General features: G+C 39.5%; 1 protein-coding gene across 3 annotated transcripts; it reads left to right on the top strand.

The window, feature by feature from the left end:
- Window positions 1-188: 188 nt before the first annotated feature.
- On the top strand, window positions 189-24,232 carry LOC133837520 (3-hydroxy-3-methylglutaryl-coenzyme A reductase). Of its 3 annotated transcripts, none has more exons than XM_062268312.1 (6): window positions 189-891; window positions 19,638-20,106; window positions 20,456-20,543; window positions 21,221-21,796; window positions 21,859-23,481; window positions 23,542-24,232. In XM_062268312.1, the coding sequence occupies exons 2-6, from the start codon at window positions 19,707-19,709 to the stop codon at window positions 23,612-23,614; spliced, it is 2,760 nt and encodes a 919-aa protein (XP_062124296.1). In that variant the 5' UTR covers window positions 189-891; window positions 19,638-19,706; the 3' UTR covers window positions 23,615-24,232. The 3 variants fall into 3 exon arrangements, with proteins under 3 accessions (XP_062124296.1, XP_062124294.1, XP_062124295.1); XM_062268310.1 differs by having other exon boundaries at window positions 19,634-20,106; XM_062268311.1 differs by lacking the exon at window positions 189-891 and adding an exon at window positions 19,372-19,531 and having other exon boundaries at window positions 19,634-20,106.
- The last annotated feature ends 4 nt before the right edge of the window (window positions 24,233-24,236 follow it).

Below are 24,236 nucleotides of genomic sequence, written 5' to 3'. Positions count from 1 at the left end.
GCGATTTTATTACATAGAAAATGCAATTTTTACAAACAGACCCTATAGTTAAAATTGAAATATACGGGAAATAGTGCATGCCTTGCTGACTTGGCTAACTGTTAATAACAGTGCTGCAAATGTTATGTCAACTGCTGTTATGCGCGATGTTAAAGGCAATCAGCTGTTTACGCGCAGCGTTTTGAGTTCAGTTCAACGAAAACAGCTGAGTGTGAAAGTCGTCGTTCACGGCACAAAATATACACGATTGGCATTTGCAACAAAATTTTTTGTATAAACGTGAACAAAAAGGATATAAACGCGTCAGATAGTTAATAAACGGCCAAACCGCAAGTTCTTCAATCGCTCCAGCTAGTGCTCAGACCGTGTAAATAGTAAATGAACAATCAGCCGAAGTGCGTGTAGCAACAAAAACCAATAAACCAAAAAAAGAAGAAAAGGAAAGAAAAGAAAGAGAGCCCGCATCGCAACACACAATAAAAAAGTAACACTTTTGATAGTTTAAACAAAATAGAAAACGAAATCGAAAACGCGTATGCACAATGACCAGTGTGATTATTATATAAATTGTTATACATTTTGTTGTCCAATTATGTTGTGGCCAAAAAATAAACAAAACCAACAAGAATAAGCGCAAAGTTGTTGTGTGCTTCATTAAATGCAAGAATAACTTCATAACTCAAGTGAAAACAAGTTGATTTTGTGAGTGAGTTTTGTGTGTTGCCAACGGGGAATAAATTATCACCACACTATTAACGCACGCGGCTTTATAAATTTGCATTTATCAAGTTAACAATTGACAAAAGCGACGCGACAAACGACAGCTGAAGAGATCGCAACTGTTCTCGGCGACTGTTCTTGGTGACAGTTTTTGAACATTGCAAAAGCGAGGTTAGTTCTATTTATGTTATTTTGCGGTTGCCTATTGGAGTAAAAGTGATCCAATTGGAACAATCTTTGCTAGTTTCCCAATTGGGCAAAGTTTACATTTTTATTAAATACTCATCATTACTATTGTCATTTTAGTGGGTGTTTTGGTTAGTTATGCAATTTAATGAAAGCAATCAACTAAAATAATTGCTTGCTGGCCTCTTATCACAAAGTTCTTCTGCTCACTGCGGGCGACGCAACATGTGCAACGCATGTTCCACAAACAACTTTCTCTCTCTCTTCTTCTTGAGTGGCCCTTCATTTTTTTTTTACTTGTGTCTGATTTTTGCTATTGTAAATGCAGCAGAGCCGTTCAATTCCGCCTTGCATCTCGCTCTCACGCACTCGAAGCACTCGAAACGCGTCGAACATATTTTTTTTTTTTTTCATTTTCAATGGCAAGCGCATTTTCATTGTGCCGATAAACAAAAAAATGAGGACACAGAAGGTGCCTGAGATTGGGTTTGGAATTGGTGTTAGGATTGGGATTGGAAATGTGTGCCTTCGGCTTTTGCCGCCTGCGTTGTCCTGGGCACTTGTATCCTGTTGCGCTGTTAACTTTTTCCCCATTTCCTGCAACTGTCGAACATCGAACGTTGCGTCGAAAGTCGTGCCTCTCTTTTCTCCTCTCTTCTCTTTCTCTCCTCTTTCACATCAATGTCAGGCCAGTTGATTTCCTTGGTGCCACTAAATGAAATGAGCGACATCTGGCACAGACAGGCGACGCGTCGCAACGTCGCAGCGTCTCGCTGCTGCACCACGTTCATTCAGCTTACAGTTATGTCTAGAGCGGCAATTTAAAAAATTCAAGAAAAAACCAACTACGTGAGTTTAACATGCAACATGCTGTGCTACAAGCACACCCTGCACTTCGGTATAATAGTAATAATGGTCTGCTTTTCTGAAGTTTGTGTTTTCATTTGAAATTCCTAAATTGAATTTTACATTTGCATTCTATACAAAGATTATTTTACTGTTACTTTTGATGCTATAATTTAAAATAATACATTTTTTTATATTCCCTATATTTTATTTCAATATTTCAACATCTTTTTAATTTACTTTTAAATGGTGGGAAAAAAGAAGTATGCATAAAAAAGATTTATTAGTTCAGAAGAGATTCAGGACCTTTGTTGGTTATTGTTTTTGACTTATTTTATAAAATAGTACTGAAAATTATTTATTTATTTACATGTTAATTATTATACAAAATAATATAATAACTAAAATAAGTGAATGCTAGCTACTAAGGCTCTAGTACTGAAAAGATTCAGGACTTTGTTAGTTATTGTTTTTAATTTATTTTATAAAATTGTACTGAAGAGATTCAGAACTTTGTTAGTTTCTGTTTACGACTTAAATTTATAGCAAACGTTTAACTTTGCTTGAAAGCGAGATTCTAAAGTTTAACCATTTTTCTTTGTGCAAAAGAGATCATTAGGATCAACAACTTAATATGCTAAATTTCTAGTTACAGTAAATCTCATATGAAACTTTTACTGCATATAATCTTTGATGAAACTACTTGAGTGTCTAGTTAACTTAAGATAGTGCAATTTTTAAGCTATAACTTTCATACTTTGAACACAAAAGATTGTAAAATGAAATTATTCCCTTCTATTAACTCTTGACCTTGCTTTTTACTCTCGAAGTCAGAACTGAGGGTCAAATTGCAATCACGTGCATTGCTTTCTTTTTTATGTCGACATGCCCGACTGCGTGCAGTGCAATGCAGGGTATCTACAACAAAAACAAAAGCATTCCCAAAATGCAACTTGCATTGCAGTCAGACGATCTGTCTTTCCGTCTCTCTGTCTCTTCTCGTTGTCTCGTTGTCCGCGTCTCACTGTCTCGCTTGCTATTAAAAGCAAAAGTGAAAAATGCCACACAGCCGCAGGCAGCATTTGTGGCATTAACTCCAGCAACAACAGCAGCAGCAACAACAACAACAACGAACAGCAATAGCAACACTTCATATCAAGTGCGTTGTCGCTTCCTACTCGCCGCTGGGTGCGTTATGTGGCCAACAACCAACTGTATATACACAATACTTATGCATGCCTGTTTGTCTGTGTTGGATGTGTATGTGTATGTGTGATTCAATTAAAAGCCAATCCAGTCCAAGTTGCCGCATTGCTGAAGAGAGCTGAGCCCAGGCCTCGTTTCGCTTTCGATGCTCTCGCTTCGTAAGTTGAAAATATTGCGAAAGAGTTTTTTTTTTCTTTTGTAGAGTTAGCCAAAGTCAAGCTGCACGCCCCACACATACATACATACACAGAGTCTCACACTCTCCAATACACGTACAGCCTACATATTTACATTGATTCGAATTCCATTGGCGGCGATTTCATAATCGCTTGCGCTGCGCTGCGCTGCCCGCGTTTGCTGCTTCCCCCAGTTTAAGTTATTTTTTGTTGTTGCTGGCGCTTCTTCTTCGGCTTTTATTGCATGGCATTTCTTGTCCGTTGCCTGTTGTTGTAGTGCTTAGTTTTGATTTTTTTCGGGCTTGAGCAACAACAACCACAAAAAGTTGTTTCAATGTTGGTAAACTTTCTCTTCACCACCTGCCAACAACAACGACAACAACAGCAGCAGCAGCAACAACAAGTAAGCAAAGCTCTGTGTAAAACTCGCGCGCGACTTGCGCGCGTTTTTACTCGCACGCAAGCAGAGAGTGGCTTTGCAAGTGTGAGTGTGTGTGTGTGCAGCCATTTGTCATGTTGGTGTGTTTGATATGCGCGCTATGCTAGCAACAGCAACAGCTACGCTGTTGATGATTGCGCGATTAGCAAATGTCGCGTATTCAAAACGCGTGCGCGCGAATTTCAACTTGAGCTACAATTTCATAATGATAATAATCAATAACATCATCATCGCCATGACATTTTTTTGTGTTATTACTGTAAATTCCGCAGGCAGCAGTTAAGTGCTGAAAACAACCAACAAAAAAACAGATAGACAAAAATGTGTCATCGATACAAAACTTTGCAAATAGTATTTGAAATTGATCGACAAGAGTGTGTGAAAACATCGAATTTATTGCATCACTAATAAGTTGTAGCATACATATGTGCTAATTGGCGGTCGGACAGAGGCGGCAACTCTTGTGATATCGATAGACGGATTCGATCACCTTTCGAGCTCCGATACATCCAAGGCGAAGGCCAGGCCACAATAGCAAACAAAGAAGTACTGCCTAGCTGGGTGCACACATACATACATACATACATATGTGTTCACACGCTTATGGCCATAAAAATAGCGCAATTAAATTGATGTTCGATCAAATCAGCTCAATGGCAAACAACAGCACACAGGAGGGGAACACTTAAATTGACTTTGTAATGCAAATATGAATACACATACTAACACACACCTGCTACACACACACAAGCACATACACAGCTGCTGCCATAAACATATTAAAGTTTATGGTTATTAGACCCGCATCAGCAGCCACAACGACAACGTTGACTCTCTTGGCTTATGCAAATCTTTGATTAAAGATAAGCACCGGGTTCGCTTTAAAGAGGTTGCACATCCCAAAAAAAAGAAAAACCTGTCGAATGTGTTTTCATGTTCAGGGTTCATCAAGTGCCAGCCAGCCAGTTAGCCATCCAAGCTAGCCAAGTTGTCTGTTGTCTTTGACTCAAACTGCTTTATACGCCACTTGCAATTGGCACTCCAAATTGCTGTTGACCGTCATGCATGCTGATGACTTGTTAATAGGTGTAAACGCTTAGGTAAGGCTGCGACTACCAAATGGACTTAGGCACGAACGCAAAACGCAACATTCCGCGCCCAAAAATCAACAACAACAACAGCAACAACGAATATGAAATGCAACTGAAAACGAGCGCAATTCGATTATCGTATATATTGGTGTATAGCAAATGGCATAATCAAGTTTCCAACTCAAGTGTCCAACTCTCCCTGCGCCTTCTCTCCTGCTCTCTCTCTCTCCACCTCTTCTTTTAGCTCACGTACGCACCATATGAGCAGCCATGGTTCGCTGGTCTCTGTCACGCACGCACAGCGGATGCAATTGCAACGGACCACTGAGGAGCAGCCCCACCACCCTCCTCCGCCTCTTTGGCCATTTAGTCTAGTGTCTAGTGACTGCCAAGTTGTCTATGTCACATGAGTTTGCCGCATGTTTTATTGCCCCGCTGTTGCTGCCACCGCCTCGCGTCGCGTCGTCGTTTCATGTTGTTATTTGCATAGGCCAAACAGCAGACGACAGCGCTGTCAACGTCAGCGTTGCACGGTGGTGCAACATATTGAGGCTACGAATTTAAATATGCATAAACTATTCTATTGTTTTTGTTATTTCGTTTTTGATTTTGGCTTCACTTTAAATTTCCATTTGCGCAAGCTATATAATAAATGTCTTCGTTTAATGATTTAAATTAATTATTAATTTATGTACATTTTTCATTTTCATTAGAACATATTTTATATAGTAATTACACCACTGTGCTTACTGCTGCTGCTTCTTCTTTTGTTGGCATGCTGCACGTGTGTTAACGCACAGAGAGAAAGACAAATATTGAACTAATACAGACAATGAGTGGAAGAAGAAGCACTAGAAGAAATGGCTGCTGCTACCGAGATTGCAGAGCGAGAGCGAGAGCACTGCTTTACTCTTACTCTTCCTATTACTCTCTCTTTCCGTCTCCTTTTCACTCGCATCTAATGCAAGGCATGCATAATTCTATTAAGCAACTACACACGTTCTTCTTTGCATGGGAATGTATGTGTATGCGAGCCATGCGTGTGTGTGTGTTTGATTGTTTGTCTGTCTGTTTGTTTGGCCAGCTCTCAACGAGCGGCCTTTTACCAAAAGGTCTCGCAAATATTGCACAAACGCATAATGTTTGAACTACACTCGATGTTGGGCTTAGTAGTTGTAGTTGCTGCTGTTGTTTTAATTGTTATTGTGGTTGTTGTTCATGTTGTGGTTGCTGTTGCTGTTGTTGTTGTGGTTGGTCTAGAGGCGCAGACAACATCAACATGGTGTTTATAAACAAACTCGTCGTCGTTGTTGTCGATGCATTGAGCTGACCCTCACACTGGCTTTATAATCAAACTTCAAAGCCAAACAATTATTGTTGTTGGGCCTTGGCAATATTATGGCCAATATATTGGATATATTGAGTGTGTGTGTGTGTTTGGTGTTGAGCCTGGCGTGCACGTGCCACAAATTATTTAGCAAATTTTATGAAATTCCCTTGACTTTGATTTCATTAATTTCCTAATGAGCAGCATTTTCCGGCAAGCGGATATTGCACACAAGCAGATAAGGCTGTTATAATATTACGTATACGTACGGATGTACAAGCCACTTGGGGGTTGCCAAAGAAGTTGAAGGAGTAAACAAGGCAACGTCATTGATATACATTGATGGGTAATATATGGCATTAGTCTAGAAATTATTGATGATTATTCCTATTTATAAGGCATTTTATTGGAGCATATTCTTGATGAATAATGGATTTATATTTATGGATTTACATTTTTCACAAATATGAATTTTTATTAGAATAGTTTTAGATTAATGACAACACTTCTTTTCAATGAATTTGATGTGCTTTCATTACATCATTTTGTTCATTAGAAAATGTCGAATTGATAGATCTGTGTATATTCTTATTCGGAAAACCGAATTGTTGGTCGTATATATTAAAACGTCTAGTTGATTCCTAGAAAGTTGCGAGTCGAGTAATCACTTTGCTCGATTTATAGACAACTGATGACTCATCTCATCAGCGATTCTTCGTATTGCATGCGCTGTTTTTGTTTTCATCTCATCATTATACATACTATATATGAATGTGTATTATGTATTATAATGTTTTTTTCCACCTATTCGCACTCTCGAATTTGTTTATGCTCAATTGGATGGGGAGCAGCTGGCACGACATAATCCTGGCAACTTTTCAACTAACCCACACATGGAATCAATTTTGCGTTAAAAGTGGCAAAAGTGATTGCTAAGGACACGAATTGGGGCGGTAGAGGTAGAGGTAGAGGTGGGCGTGGTTAGCCTTTAATCCAGACGCAACCATGCAGCCGTGTAATATGAATGTGATTGGAAATTGAAATTGCATCCGGCAAACATCAGAGACTTGATGGCGTTGTCGACAACGTCAATGGGTTTTTTTTTTGTGGTGCACAATACCCTGGAGTGTGGCTTGGATAGGTATGTTAGACTGAGTGTAGGAGTTATCAATAATTAAAAAAATTAAATAAAAATGAAAATGATTTTATAATTTCAAAAATACTATCTTGATTTAGTATTTAGTACATTTAAAATGTTATATTGAGAATAACAGCGATAGCCTCTGTAAAGTAACAGAAGTATTTCCTTTTTTTATGTTAACCAACACTGTGAAGAAATGTTATCGAAAGATCGATTTAGCGTCACAGTAAAAGAAAAGAGCAACGTAAGAAGACGAAGTTTGGAAAGCTCTCTCTGTCTCTCTCTCGCTCGTTTATATTTATGTACTTAGTATAAAAACAAAAGAGGAGTTTGTGTATTCTTCTTGGATCGGATTCCTATAAAAAACTTTTGTTATTCGAAATATTCGTATGCAAGCTTTCTTCACAGCATTTCATTGGTTGCCATTATTTGTACATATTAATGACCGAACGCATAAACAAATTATGTGTTTTTAGTGGCCACAAATCAATGCACAAATATATTGCACTTAATTTTTAGTTGGCAGTTTGTCTCGCTGTCTCAGTTGTGTGCACCCATAAAATAGCATTTTATAACCTTTGGGCACATGGCATAATTGTAGGGTATCTGATAGTATGTTATTATTAATGGCGCCGCTTTTTGTTGCGCTTTTTAACGGGGAAATTAAAATTCAAATTTAGAGAACTGAAGCCGGAGACAGACAGGCAACGAGCCGAACACTAACTCGACCACTTTGCGATGACAACGACAGAGACAGAGACAACAACAACGATGATGATGATAATGATGATTGCGATGATAGAGGGGCAATGATGATGATAATGACGTGATGTTATGATGACGCTTCATAACGATGAGTGTGTGTGTGTTTAGGGGGGTGTGCGACTAGAAGGATGTCGAAATTGTTTGCGCATTTGAGTTTTTTGGGCTGTGATGCGAAAGAAAGACAGAGAGAGAGAAGAAGAGAGGGAGGGAGGGAGAGCGATGTAACCGAGCATGAAGGCAGCTTTGGCTTAAAACTTTACTCAGCGTGATTGCGAATCGCGGCACCAGAAAATGGCCCCAAAACCCGCATCGCATCGCATCGCAATGGAACGCATTGCATTGCATGCTGGCTGAAATCCCAAGGCGTGCCTTGGATCACTTGGCCACGCGTGCCAGCCAGTTAGCCAGTTAACGTGGCTTAGACCTTGGCAAAGCGCATTTCAATTATGGTTTAGTTAATTGCTATTGCTGTTTTAACAAAGACTTTGGATATTTATTTTGTTGGTATCTCTAGTATCTAGTATCTATGTGCAGTCAGTGTTAATGGCCAATTAAGCCGCATTGCCAGCCAATTAACAACAACCTGACCTGTTCAAGCACAACACACATCTAAATGAAACAAGCAAACACTCCACGGAAGCGCCACTTGAATCTCTTTATGCATATAAATGCGAGTGCTCTCCAAGTACTAAAGATGTGCTTGCCATATTTATTTATGCTACGTAGGCAACTATCTTACAACACTGCTAGCAATTACAATCCCCCGACCGAGAGACGCAGGCGTTCAAAGGCATGCCAACTCGCACTTAAAGGCATGCCAACTCGCACTTAAAGGCATGCCAACGCGTGCACTTTAACACTCCAATATTGGCACAATGTATCGGCGGCTTTCTTGATGCTCAATTCGATCGCAGATTAGTTGAAGTACAAGTAAATTTAAACTATGGAATGAGGTAGTTATATTTTAGCATTATTGATTGTTCCGATTGTTCAAATATTTTTAAATTTCTTTGAGTTCGATAAATTTGAAAAATACAATTTCTTATCTTAAATAGAATCTTGAAATTTGAGTTACTTTCAGTTATTTAAATTAGGTTCCATTTTTTGTTTTCGATAAATTAAAACGTCAGTTTTAAAATTATCATCTTAAATATGAATTTTCGAATTTGAGTTACTTTCAGTTATTTAAATTATATTTTAAATACGTTTAAAATTCTTCATTTTCGCTTTATTAAAATTTAATAATAAGCTTCAAATTTGAGTTTCAGTTATTTAAATTAGTTTCAAATACTACTAAATTCCTTTAATAATACCATCTTTAATATGATCTTCAAATTTGAGTTACTTTCGTTTATTTAAATTAGATTAAAATACTTTCAAGTTTCTTAGTTTTCGATCAAATTTAAAAATGAACTTGAATAATATCATTTTAAATAGGATCTTCAAATTCGAGTTACTTGCAGTTATTTAAATAAGCTTCCAATATATTTGCATTCCTTTGTCTTCGATAAATGAGAAACAAAAACTTTCCTATCACTTAATTGCGTCCTTGAAGTGAAACATAATTTTTAGAAATTTAAGTTTCATTGAACTCGCTTTCTGTTATCAAAAAGCGTGCCAGAATATATTTGAATTTTGTTATTCAATTCCTTTGTTTATGCTTCATAAAAAATCTACAATTTACTAGCAGTTAATTCAAATATTTCATTAATAAAATATCAGTAATTGTATATCACATCTTGACTGCGCTCATAAATAATCCCATTGAAATATGCGACACGTGAAACTACAAAAATTAAACCAGTCTTGCAGATTGTTGAATTTTAAAATTTATAAATCTGCGATCAATGAAATAAATTTTTGGTTTGAAACGCGGCTAATTCTTTAGAAATTTGGCAACATGTTTTACCCATAAAAAAGACACAGAGAAACTGTTGAAGATGCTCGGGAATTGAATGAAACCGAAATGCTAAACGATCGATCTGCGATCGCTTCACACACTCGATCACCAAAGATCGTTTTTTCGATCGTTTTGTGACCCATTTTGTTGGTGTCTTTTGGCAAAAAGGGCAAAGCGTTGAGCGACACTGACGAAAAACTTTCTATTTCATTGCGATTGGTTCCGGTTTTAGTTTTTTTGTTGGTTAACTTGGTAACGAAGACGATCTGAATCTGAACAAATCAAACAGAAAACATAAAAACCCAAAACTGAAAACTGAAAACCAAATCAATAAATGGTCAACGCTTTTGGGTCAATGTCAGAGCGATTGCTTTGGTCCACTCAACATCAAGTTGACGACAATGATGTTGAATGTTGTTGATGATGATGATGATGTGATATCTTCATCGCCCATTAACACGGCCTTTACAACAATTTGAATACCCCACAACCAAACACGAGGCACACGTGGACTCGACCAGCATCATCATCTTAATTTTATTTTTTTGGGGGGCTCTTTTACAACTTGAATGTATTTTAATTGGAAATTTCAAGACTTGTTTAACTTCAATATCAAAAAACGACGCCTCAATCTTTTGATGTGTTGTGGGGGCTTTGATTTTGGTCTTGAGCTCTTTTTTTTCTTTATTTTATTTTGTTTTTTGTTTTGTTTGACTTTACAGTTTTGTGTGTGGAGCTCAAAGTTTTTCCTGGCGTGCCACGCTTTGGCTTTGATTGCATACAAATTAGCGTTATTCGCATTTTTGGTAGAAAGTAAAACTGTTTTTTTTTTATTTTTGTATTTCTTTTTTTTTTCGTTATATTGAATTTATTTATTTGCCCGCTGCTCTTGTTGGCGTTGCCGTTGTCATTTAGCGACAACTTTTACTTTTTTCAGTAACTTGTAAATTACAGTCCCAAAAAAACCACCAAAAAACAAGAGCAAAAGAGATCGTCTAGCTGATACCCTAGGCAGATATTCTCAGTCTCAGTTTGATCAAGATTTTAATAGTATAGAAAGTTGGGATTGTAAAATGTAACATTATTCGATTGTTATTTAAATGTTTAACTTTCTTCACTCTCCAGTAAGCAAACCCTCTTCACATGTCTTTTACAGGGTATTCGTAATGAGTTTCTTTCAGTTATTAAGTAGTTTTTTGTGCTCTGCTCGTATCACGGACTCGTTTAATGTCTAGCTTAATCTTCTTTACAATCATGTTTAATGCATCCCGCACTGAACCAGTTACTGAGTGGAACCATAAATCCAATAGACTCTTTTATTTATCTAGTTAACTGTGAGCACTTGATTGGCCCAGGGGAAAGCTGCCAACAACTGTAGAAGAAGCGACAGCAATTGGCAATTTTTGGGCTAATCTATATCAGCGAGTACCTGTTCTCTAATTCACATTTCATCACGTATACGCAGAGTGTGGCATTGACATTGTTTATTATCTAACTCCATGTGTAGAAAAGTAGAACACAAGCTGTTGAATATAGCACAACTTTCCCACTATCGCAATATAGAATTTGATTCTCATGCACATCCAGATTGCAACATGAAATTCTCCCCCCAATGAAACTTCCATCAATCTGCCATCAATCAGCAATCAGCAATGTGCTGTGGCGCCAAATCGAAACCAATTATTATTGATTCTACATGCAGTTGGTCTGTATCAAAAAATAAATACGTACGTCTGTCTGTTGCCTTATCAGGCGACCACACGAAATAGATATGCGACGATGTGTGTGAGGAATTATAAAAACAACATTGAAGCACACGACTTTTTCGATTCCATGACTAATACCACGATTTCGGACCTTGTTCTGGCTGTAAAAATTAATGAAAAACAGATGATATACTCTAATTATATTAATTAATAAAGCAAACAAATATATTCAATATAAATAAATGACGTTTTAAAATCCCCTTCACTGCATTTTATAGAAGAGAACTGAAGTTATATAAAACCTTATCGATGTTAAGAATTTTGCACATAATAAAAACTATTGTTCAATGAAATTGCTTGTTTCCACGCAAAGCGAACAAATTTCGATAATTTGTATGGGAATTTACTGGCAGTGATCATTTTATTGTATTGTAAATGAGTTATTAAAATATTTGTAATAAAATATTTCCTTTCCCCTCTTACATTTTTAATTGCATTTGCTTTTGTGTTTCCCTCTCACTGTTTCAGTCTAATGCCCTTTTCACGGTTCCGTTTCCTAGTGTTTTAAATTTTTATGTTTTGCGTTCCATTTTCACTGTGTCAATTGTATGGTCATTTAACTATTCCTTCTCACTGTTTCTTTTGTATTTCCAAGTGCTTTAAATTTATTTGTTTTGCGTTCCATTTTTACTGTTCAATTTGATCCCCATTTAGCTGTTCCTTCTGACTGTTCCGTCTATATTTCCTAGTTCAATTTATATGTTTTGCGTTCCATTTTCACTGTCGCAATCGAATGATCATTTACTGTTCCTTCTCACTGTTCCATACCAATGCCCTTTTCACTGTTCCTTTTGTATTTCCAAGTGATTTAAATTTAAATGTTTTGCGTTGCATTTTCACAGTTTCAATTTCATGACAATTGAGCTGTTCTTTCTCACTGTTTCAATATAATACGCTTTTCACTGTTATGTTTTAAATCTCTTTCTTTTCCGTTCCATTTTCACTGTCCCCATCGATTGGTCATTTAACTGTTTCTTTTCAATGGTCCGTTTGCATTTCCTAGTGTTATAAATTTACTTGTTTTGCGTTCCATTTTCTCTGATTCAATATTATGTCAATTGAGATGTTCCTTCTCATTGCTCCGTTTGTATTTCATAGTTAAATTTATTCGTTTTGCGTTCCTTTTTCACTGTCCCAATCGATTGCTCATTTAAATGCTCCGTTTTCTTTGTATCCTTCCCTTTTCTATTCGGCCTATTTCAAAGTTCATTAGCCTCTGTTTCCTTATTGTACATAGGTAGATAGATAGACTCCTTTCCCATTCCGTTCCAGCATCTATTTTCCCTCCCCTCTCCCCGTTTTGCCGCTAAATACGTTAAAGGAAATTTGCATTTTTATGGAAACGCAGAAATTATGCGCATGATTGGTTCAATTAATGCGCGTACATGATGTTCGCCACGCCCACTCAATACGCCCACTTGGCGCCTCACTTTGTCCACGCCATGTTATAAATTAATTGTGCATGCTTTGGAATTAATATGTGGGGCGCGTGTTTTTTTCTTGGCACAATATTTTCTTTCCTCCAAGTACAACACGAATTGGTTTAATTTTCCAGCACTTGCTTAGCGAATTTGTTTATAATGTACCATAAACAGATGGAAACAAATTTTCGGACGTCTTGAGGCAATGAATGTGCAAAAATCCGTATCGAATCAAATCAAAACAATAACAAATCATCTCGCATGTGTTAATTGCTTGAAATTATTTGCTTTGACCTTTGGACGCCAAACTAAATATGGCCTTAAACACAAATTTTTTCGCTGACGAAAAATGAATTTTGCACGAACTGCAAGTGAACTATTTTTAACGATTACAGATTACGTTAATCAAGTGGAAATTGCACAACACAAATGCCAAAAGCCAGTTTTCCTCCAAAAAATACACAAAATACGCAGTTAAACAAAAATACAACAACTACAACAAAAAATTCTTCGTTCCGTTGCAATTAACAGTCGAATGTTAATTGTCTTAGTTGATCAAAACAGCGTGAAGCCAAATAAAATTGGGGAAAATTTCGCGGAAAGCCAGAAATTATAATGAACATAAATTTCATTTGGGGAATGAGCTGTCATCAATGTTGTTGATGAGTCAGTCAGCTGTAGCTGTAGCTTTAGCTGTATCTGTTTCTGTCTGTTGCCTTCCTGGTAGCATGACAATTGCAACGCTTGCCACTTGTTGGGCATATTAATGAGTAGCTGCCACAGCTACTGTTGCTGTGTTGCTGTGGCTCTGCCAATTGTCAAAGGGAAAGCGTTTATTTCGCAGAATTTTAAAGAGACCAATATTCGGTTCGTTCGTTCGTTCGTTTGTTTGTCTCCCCTATGGGAGGCAGAGCAGCCTTGTACATCTGTTAGCCCCCATTCAAGCGGCATAACAATGCCAGCAATTGGTCTTGCCTCCTGCTCTCGTTCTGTGGTCGGTTTATACCCTCGTTGCATTTCAAATTGCCAACACAGAGGGTGTAGTAGTTGTGTGGTAATGTTTGAGATAGGATCTAGGCATCTACGACAATCTAATGAACGCTAACGTTCTTTTCACTTAAGAGCAACAATGTATGTAGAAGCAAGATTCACTTAGCGGCATACTAAACTCACTTAAGGGCCACTAAAACAAAGTAAATAATGGGAAAGTTCATTTACGACACTATAATGAACACTAACGTTCTTTTCACTTAATGGCCACTACGTATTTAGTAGGGAAATTCACTTAGCGGCATGCTGAACACGCTTAAGGGCCACTAAAACAAAATAAACAATGAAAAGTTTAATAAATTTGCTAAGGTATTAGGCATTTACGACACTGTAATGAACACTGACGTTCTTTTCATTTAATGGCCACTATGTATGTAGAAGCAAGATTCATTTAGAGTCATATAGATAAAAGTAATCGAAATGTGGGAAATGCACATTTCAATTTAGAGTTCTACATTTTAAAGCGAATTGATAACATACTAAAAATGTGGGAAATGCACAACCTATTAAAGTAAATCATACATTTTTGAAGAAGGTGCTTAAAAGATATCAATCTAATCAAGCATGGTAAAAAAAAATCCCACTAAAAGAAAACCCCATCAGAAGAGACCCCAAATCTGATTTTGTTCGCTTTCAATATTCAAAGCTTCCACTCACAGGGTAACTCTCTGTCGATCACATTCAAGTGTTTCACTGCTCTGCTTTTGGCCTGCTTGCGGCGCTTTGTTTCTGCTGCTCTTTAGTTCTTTTTTCTTCTTCTTTTTTTTTTGACCGGCCTGCTTTTGTTTACGCCTGCTGCCATCACGCTCTCGCCTGCTGAAGTTCTCCCTGCTCGCCACTCTTCCCTCTATCTGCCTCTCTCTTTCTCTTTCTCCCATTCACCCACTTGGGGGGCTGCTTGGTGGTAAGGTTGAGGTCGAGCGCAACATCCGTTTGGCGAGTACTTTTCAAATGTAAACCAGAAGCAACAAAAACAACATGCAAAACAATGCGAAACACACACACAATACACACACATACACACAGTTTTCGATGTTCTGCTTCTTTCTTCTTCCATCTGCCATCGCTAAGTTTAAACATTTCGCCATTAAATAGTTGATGTTGTTTTCCTTTAGTTCCAGCGGCGCCTTATACTATATAAAATGTGTGTAATGCAAGCATAAACAAAACCAAAATAAAATCACGAAATGAAAATAGGAAAAACTATATTCGTAATTTTGTATTTTATATTTTGCAATGATGTTGATTTGCATTTTCCTTTTTCCCTTTCCCTTTCCGCGTGCCGTCGGCAATTTGTAGCTTGTCAATGCTTTAATACTCTAAACTTGATGATCTTTTAAGAGCAACAATAATAACGAAACAGCAGAAACAACAATAGCAAAAGCATTTGCAACAATAGACAGAACAGCAAGCAGCAAATGAAAATATTATTGTTGGTTTTTCCACATGCAATTTTCCAGTATTTTGCAGCTCTTAATTATGTGCAGGAAATGGAAATTAGTAGACGCTTTTTTATTATTCTTTTTATTGAATGCGGATTGTACTTGGCAGCTAGCTTAATGTTGTAATAGAAGGATGAGGTCATAGGTTCAAGATACTCAACAAAAGATTTTTAGGTTTATTGATGAGTGATCATTTTGCATCAATGAATTCGCTTTCTCATTAAAAACACATTTCCAATTCAGATTTCATTTGTATCTATATTAAGCTTTCATTTCCTTTGCAGCACACAAAACTCATTTAGTATTCATTGCAGTGCTTAGTGAACTCCCTTATTAAATCACTCTGATCGAATGCAATTCATTAATATTTTAGTAGAACAAATTGATGATGATGAATTGCCATGCGAAGTTTACAAAACTTTTAAGCAAATAACTTTGATCATTTAGCAATTTACATGAAGTCAGAGACGGGAAATGAACTAATGAATGACTTTGGAATACAAAGCGTCAAAGATTCCAATCGTCAGTTGTGTGACAGTATGTAAATATTTGATCTGTGTGACGCTAAGTACATATAACATATATAAGACCAGCCAGTTTGTATAATATATGCATTGCGAATTCTCTTGAAAGTGTTTATTACTTCAACAAAAGTCCCCCAGAAATAACCAAAAAAAAAAACAGCGAAGGGCAAAGTATGGAATACAAATTAGATAATCGAAGGTAATAGAATTAATGCAACCTTAACAATCTGAAAACAGAATTCATCATTGGAATTCCACACTTTATATTAAAAGTTAGACTATTATTACATTGTGTAACTTTTGAAGTTTGTTTAAACTTTGCCTCATCGCAATCGAAACTAATTGCAATTGTGTTTTTCTGAAAAATCGAATAGCAAGTGATCTATTACAGTCCATTCATTGGAACTCATCGGGATTCAAGTGTATTTCACACTGTTTATACTCAGTTTTCTCATGTGAGTTTCATAAAATATAGTATGCCAATGTTTTTGGGATTCTTTTGTTTCGATGCAAATGGATTTCATTTTTAACAAATTATATTTCTAGCTAGGCACTTAAATATTTGAGTTTTACATTGTGTGCTCACTGACAATGGTTTGAATACAAAAAAAATATGTATTTCCAGATTTACTTGGGATACTCCCAATATAGATTCTATGTGAACATAACTTGTTCACGTCAATATTATCGTGATCTTGATCTACTCTTTCATCCCTGGCCTTTTTCAGGGGCCCCTCGGTGTGCTTGACTTCGTTGCCATAATAAATATGTTGAATCCCGAAAAGTTTCGAGCAGCAGTAACGGGGGCAATTACAATGAATTTCATTTTAGCCACAGCAAATAATAAAAAAAAGAGCAGCGTTTACAGTGTCAGTTCAATATGGGGATCGTTGTTTATCCAGAGCACTTTTTACGATCGATACAGACGCTCTGCTGCCCCTCCCCGCGACACCCTTCTCTCTTCCTTCCTTGTGCAACCCCAAAATTCGTAAACTCTTCTACTCTATGAAAATAATGTAGACTGGCCATGAATGTTGTGAATAGACAAAGCAATGTGTAACGCTTGAGAAGAAAAGTTTTCTGTGCTTCTTTTACTTCAATAGCAATCTTTTATTCTAAGTTTAACTCCACTTTACGTCTTAAGAGCAAATCGTTTATAATACCTCACTTAAGGGCCTCAATTGGGACGAAAAGTATATGCCGATAAGTGAATAAGATATATGAAACGCAATTTACATCATTATTTCTATATTTTCTTTACTTTCACTTCATACTTTTGTCTTAATAGTCAAAGCAATCTGTAACGCTTGAGAAGTAAAGATTTATATTTATCTTTTACTTTAATAGGATATTCTTTTTGTAACATTTGATTCGAAGTTTAACTCCACTTTAACTTAAGAGCTATGCGTTTATAATACCTAACTTAAGGGCCTCAAACTTGAAGAACCTTATATCATTACTTCTGCATTTTCTATACTTTTACATCAGACTTTTGTCTTAACAGGCAAAGCAATGTGTAACGCTTAAGAAGTAAAGATTTCTGTGCATTTTTTTATTTGAATATCATATTTTATTTTGTAATTCTTGGTTCTAAGTTTAACTCCTCTTTCTTCCTTATTCTTTTTGTAATATTTTATTTTAATTTTAACTCCACTTTTTAATAAACGTATGTCTTAAGAGCTGTGCGTTAATAATACCTCACTTAAGGGCCTCAACTGGGATGCAAAACATAGAGAAAATAAGTTAAGTAAAGCAACCTACAAAGTTTTCTATACTTTTGCATTAAAGATTCTTCTTGAATGCGACCGTTAAGACTCAATAAAGTGTGGCCGTTAAACGACGCTGCCCTTAAGCGAGAGAAAGCGTATTCAATCTTCTGGTATCTTAAAAGATAATTACAGAGTGGCGTTGAATTTATATTTATTACATATGTGCATACTCGTACGCTGGTGCATAAACAATGCTCACAGGATGGCTCGACCCCCACAGCTGGCTGTTATGGCCAAAGGCTTCAGGTTACAACAGAAAGCCGAAACATGGCTCGTTGTTCCTCGAGTGCTCTGCTCTGCTTGAAGTGCAGCACCAAACATATTTATATACGTACGCATATATTTTATGAGACGGGGCGATAAGCAACGGCACTTGGAGCAGCACATAACTCAAACTCAGACAGAGCAACAGATGCCGATGTCGATGTCGATGCCGGGGCAGATGCCACCAATTGCAATTGCAAGTCTCAGACGATGATGCAGTCGCAGTCGCAGTCAGAGTTGCAGTTGCAGTTGCAGTTGAAAACTCAGACACACATTTCAATATACATATTTATGGCGCCTGGCCAGAGAGAAAGAGAAGGATGGATTCGTGTATGCGGGGCACGTTGCTAGACGACGATCGTTCAGCCAGATTCCAACTGCCAAGTGCGAAGTGCCAAGCAATGGCATCGCCTGGCTTAATTAAGCCGGGGACAGCAAACTGAGAGCTTAAGGCAGGCGTAGGCATGCGGATGTACTACGAGTAGGCGCACATCTCTCTGCCTCTGCGTTTTGGCTGGCTTATGGCCATCAATCAGTGGGCAGGGCAACAGGAAAGCCAACTGGGGAATTGGGGAAGTCAGAGGAGACGCACAATGATTGCCCAAGGACGCGATCAAATCCGCTTAGTGTAATAACAAGCAGAGCAAGTTACAGCCGTTGCCCTCCTGCTTTGCTACCCTCGCTGCCCGCCTCACCTCAAGTGGGGTATATACTATTTAGGTCCATTTGGCAGAAACTGTTAACTGCGGTGTCTCGCGTGGGTAGCAACAGCTTGCACAAAGTGTCTTCGGCAGGGTATTTAAATGAATGGCAATAACAATTATATGCGTGTGCATAATGGCCAAGCTATTAACTGCCGTTGGTAACAAAGCTGCTGCGTATCAACGCTTTGCAACAGCTGAACTTAATATGCAAGCTGTTTTAAAATAAATTTAATAATTTAATTTCGTATCTTGGCACGTCATTGTAATCCATTTAAATATTTCTCAGGCTTTTATCCTTAATGGCCGCACTTAATAAAAACGCATTCAATTTACACTTTCAAACAAGCTAACGACATTATAATCGATAACAACAGCAGTGTTGTAACAGGCAGCTTTTGAGCGTGAGGCTAGATCATTTGTATTTCGTTAGAACTCTATCGATTATCGATTGTCACAGCTTACAGCAGGCGCGCCATTTTGAGTCAAATGTCAAAGCTGCTGCTGTGAAAATAGAGAAAAAACTACTGCAGGGTATCTAATTGTCGAGCCGACACAGTTGTCAGGCATCTTCTAACCATATTCTGGGCTTTGTTTTGCGTCTTTTATTTTTGCTGTTGTTGTTGTTCTTGCCATCAATCGGCTTTTGGGGTCGCTCGTTATCGTCGCCTCCCCTCGTCTGAAATGTGTCAACGGCAATCGATAAACTTTGTTATTTTAGTTGTTAATTTTGCTGCTGCTGCTGCTGATGCTGCCTTTGAGCGGCGTTAATACCCAACGATTATGTTAAGCGTGTGGCAAGTTGAGCTGCCTCCTGTAAAGAATATATGTATATTTATTGTGATTGGAAATCAACAAAACTGACGTCGATTTTATGTTCTCTCCCCCTTTCGGTTTAGCTAGCTGCCAGCCATAGTTGCATTTGGTAAAGAGCTCTGGACGAGCAGATTGCGTGGAGCTGCGGCAGCCAAGATGATTGGACGTCTGTTTCGTGCCCATGGCGAATTCTGCGCCTCACATCCCTGGGAGGTCATTGTCGCCCTGCTCACCATCACCGCCTGCATGCTGACCGTCGACAAGACCAGCACACTGGACGCAGCGGCGGCCACCGCCACAACAACAGCAACAGTCTCAGCCACAGCAACAGCTGGGGTGCCCAATGGGCCAGCTGCGCCGCCCATTATGGCCCCGCCATCGGCCACATCGAGTCGCCATAGACCCTGCCATGGCTGGAGTCAATCCTGTGATGGTCTCGAGGCGGAATACAATGCCGCCGATGTGATCCTTATGACGATAGTGCGCTGCACGGCGGTGCTCTATTGTTACTATCAATTCTGCAGTCTGCATCGCCTGGGCTCGAAATATGTGCTAGGTAAGTTTCCCACTCGCTTTCTGGAGAGGATTACGTCATGCGTGGAGTGGAGTGGAGTACAGAGTAGAGAAGGCGCGTGTGTTGATTCAATTGATTAGCTGCGTGCGATGAAGAATATGCTTTGTTTACCTGCTGGCCAGCGCAAATCCAAAACTCTATCTATGGTCAATGCTGTGTCCGCCATGTGCTCCATTGTTTGGCCAGTCGCTAGCTCGTTGGCATTTCTCACAGCCTCTCTAAACGATATGACCTCTGTTGCTAATTGGACTTGGTAGCAACAACTATCTCGACTCGCTTTCAATTATCAATTCAATCTTTATCTCTCTCTCTCTCTTCCTTTTTTTTGTAGGCATTGCCGGTCTCTTTACAGTCTTCTCCAGCTTCATATTCACCACAGCTATCATCAAGTTTCTGGGCAGCGACATCTCGGATCTCAAGTGAGTTATACTGTCAGCGAATAATTCACACTTTCAGTTAATTGGCATCAGATTTTCCAATCAGCCGTCACATTTTTTTCTAAATTTATTCGGCTTTACACACCTTCAACTATTTCCAGCCCTACCTTAATGTGACTTCTGCAACAAAGCTAATTATTAAACATACAATATATTTTAGCCGGACAGCTCTTCACCTCGTTAAAACAAATATTTAACTGGAAGCCGCACATTATTCTTTACATAATTAAATTCGTTATCTCCCAAGAATGTATTATTATCTTTGACAATTCTTTGACCACGTCGACTGACTGATTATCGAAATAATCAATGGACAGGCCAAATATTAAGAGTTGCATAGTGCAATAAGAAAGGGTTTCTTCAAAGTTCATACTCTATTAAAATTGCTATGCACAGGAAGTGCATTTTTGTTGTAGCTCTTAGCTTTTGTGTGCACACTCAATCAAATCTTTGTGCAGTGCAATTCTGTTGTAGCACTTAGCTTTTGTTTGTACTCAATTGGGCAATAATTTGAAATTTAATTGCGGAAGAGATTGTTATTAAAGACATTTACAACTGTAAAGCATCGATAAGGGTGGAAAATACATAAATATAAAATAATTAAATTAATTGAAATTTAAAAACATTTGTTAATTTAACCTACTTTCTTCTTTTGGCAGAGATGCGCTCTTCTTTCTGCTGCTGGTCATCGATCTGTCCAATTCCGGGCGCCTCGCTCAATTGGCGCTCTCGGGCAGCAGCCAAGCGGAGGTAACACAGAACATAGCTCGTGGCTTGGAGCTGCTGGGACCAGCCATTTCGCTGGACACCATTGTGGAGGCGTTGCTGGTGGGCGTGGGCACGTTGTCAGGTGTGCAGCGTCTTGAGGTGCTCTGCATGTTTGCCGTGCTCTCGGTGCTGGTCAATTATGTGGTCTTTATGACCTTCTATCCCGCCTGTTTGTCACTGATCTTTGATCTGTCACGCAATGGCGTCGATATGTCTGTGGTGCGTGAACGTGCCAAGGGATCGTTGCTGCTCAAATCTCTGACCGAGGAGGAACAGAAAGCAAATCCAGTGCTGCAGCGCGTTAAGCTGATCATGACCACAGGTCTGATGATTGTGCACATCTATAGTCGGGTTGTGTTCACCAGCAGCGATTACGATGCGGTGGACAAGACTTTGTCGCCCACGCTGAATCTCAATGTGAACAACAATCGCACCGAGTCGGGCGAAATCACCGACATCATCATCAAGTAGGTTGACTATTTAAATTCGACACCAAGTGGATTTCTTTAACACTTGCTTTCTCTTGCAGATGGCTGACAATGAGCGCCGATCACATTGTCATCTCCATTGTGCTGATTGCGTTGGTGGTCAAATTCATCTGCTTTGATCAACGTGATCCGCTGCAGGATCAACTCCGTCAAGCCACCTTGGCCAAGGCCTCGCAGACCACACCGCAACCCGAGGAGGAAAAGGAACAGCCACAGCCACAACAGTTGGCCATCAAGGCGCCTCCTCGCTTGCCGCTCTTCAGCATCGAGGAGCAGCAGGTGAGCAACGTGGCCACTCAGACAGATGTCCAGGCGATCGTGCGACAACGCGTCGAGCTGCCCAAGCGTCCGCCACGCCCACTCCAGGAATGCCTGCAACTGCTGAATGCCACCGATGAAACGGATCATGCACTGACTGGTCCTCAGGCATTAACTGACGAGGAAATCGTGGCCATTGTCAACGCAGGTGGCACTCATTGTCCCCTCTACAAGATCGAGTCGGTGCTGGATGATCCCGAGCGAGGCATTCGCCTGCGTCGTCAGATCATTGCCTCACGTGCCAAGGTGCGTTTGGGTTCGCTGGAGTCGCTGCCTTATCAGCACTTTGACTACCGCAAGGTGATGAACGCCTGCTGCGAGAATGTCCTCGGCTATGTGCCCATTCCTGTGGGTTATGCCGGTCCGCTGCTGCTGGACGGAGTCAGCTACTATGTCCCGATGGCCACCACTGAAGGTGCGCTGGTGGCGTCCACCAATCGTGGCTGCAAGGCGCTGTCGGTTCGAGGTGTGCGCTCTGTTGTCGAGGATGTGGGCATGACACGGGCGCCATGTGTGCGTTTCCCGAGCGTGGCACGCGCCTCCGAGGCCAAGCTGTGGATCGAACACGAGACGAACTACAAGCTCATCAAGGAGGAGTTTGATTCCACGTCTCGTTTTGGTCGCCTCAAGGATTGTCACATTGCCATGGACGGACCACAGTTGTACATTCGCTTTGTGGCGCTCACTGGCGATGCCATGGGCATGAACATGGTGTCCAAGGGTGCGGAGATGGCGCTGCGCTGCATCAAGCGACAGTTTCCCGACATGCAAATCATTTCGCTGAGCGGCAACTTTTGCTGCGACAAGAAACCCGCTGCCATCAATTGGATCAAGGGACGTGGCAAGCGTGTGGTCACCGAATGCACCATTCCAGCGGCCACGTTGCGCAGCGTACTCAAAACGGATGCCAAGACTCTCGTGGAGTGCAATAAACTGAAGAATATGGGCGGAAGTGCAATGGCCGGAAGCATTGGTGGAAATAATGCACATGCTGCGAATATGGTGACAGCTGTGTTTTTGGCCACCGGACAGGATCCCGCACAGAATGTCACATCGAGCAATTGCTCGACGGCCATGGAGTGCTGGACAGAGAACAGCGAAGATTTGTACATGACCTGCACGATGCCCTCGCTGGAGGTGGGCACCGTTGGAGGCGGCACCGGGCTGCCAGGTCAAGGTGCCTGCCTCGATATGCTGGGCGTCCGAGGCGCCCATGCAAGCAATCCCGGCGACAATGCCAAGAAGCTGGCGCAAATCGTCTGTGCCACAGTCATGGCTGGCGAACTGAGCCTGATGGCTGCGCTGGTCAACAGCGATCTAGTCAAGAGTCACATGCGTCACAATCGGTAAGTTGCGATTGCTATTTAATTCATTTATTTGCCAAGCTAATTCGTATCCTTCTTTAGGTCTTCCATTGCGGTGAGCAGCGTCAATAATCCGCTCAACGTGAGCGTCTCCAGTTGCAGCACAATCAGCTAAAACCTGTGGACGGAACAAATCACCATTCACCTCCTCTGTATATAGGCTTAGGTTGCGCTTTAAATTCTAATGTGTTCAATGCTTAATTTGTAATTGTAATAGAGAGAAGAGAGCCGAGAGTAACCAGTAACTGTAATTATTATAATTTGTAATTAATCCACTTGGCCACTTGGCAGCAGCCTTTGTAATTGTTGTTATCAACTTAGTAGTTCTTTCTCTAGCCTGGGATTTTCATTGTTGTTAGCAATTTCCACACAAAATACTAGTTAAATACGTTTATAAGCAAATGATGATCGGATGATCGATGACGATAATGATGATGATGAGCCTATTTTTTCTACAAAAACATATTTCTAGTGCAAGCGACGAAACTTGTAAAAAGTATTCCTTAAGAGAATTAGATATAGTGATTAAAGTATATATACTTAGTTATATATAAAATGTTTAATAGCCACAGACAATTATTTAGATTGCGGGAACACAAAGCACAAAAACAGAAACTGAAACACGAATCGTATGTAATTTGTAATTTGTTAAATGTAATTCGATTGAAATTTAGATGGAAAGAAAGAAATTAATAATGTTGTCTGCGCCTGGGACTTACGAAATGGGAACTTCATTT

This window comes from Drosophila sulfurigaster, chromosome 2R, assembly GCF_023558435.1.
Source record: "Drosophila sulfurigaster albostrigata strain 15112-1811.04 chromosome 2R, ASM2355843v2, whole genome shotgun sequence".
NCBI lineage: Eukaryota > Metazoa > Arthropoda > Insecta > Diptera > Drosophilidae > Drosophila > Drosophila sulfurigaster.
The sequence above is the reverse complement of the archived record's forward strand: the minus strand, read 5'-3'. Positions and strand labels throughout refer to the sequence as shown.

Bases quoted from the DNA above. Each gene is read 5' to 3' on its own strand.
- LOC133837520 (XM_062268312.1), top strand. From the start codon at position 19,707: ATGATTGGACGTCTGTTTCGTGCCCATGGCGAATTCTGCGCCTCACAT. The intron at 20,107-20,455 runs GTAAGTTTCCCA...TTTTTTTTGTAG, and splicing joins GGGCTCGAAATATGTGCTAG to GCATTGCCGGTCTCTTTACA. The intron at 23,482-23,541 runs GTAAGTTGCGAT...ATCCTTCTTTAG, and splicing joins AGTCACATGCGTCACAATCG to GTCTTCCATTGCGGTGAGCA.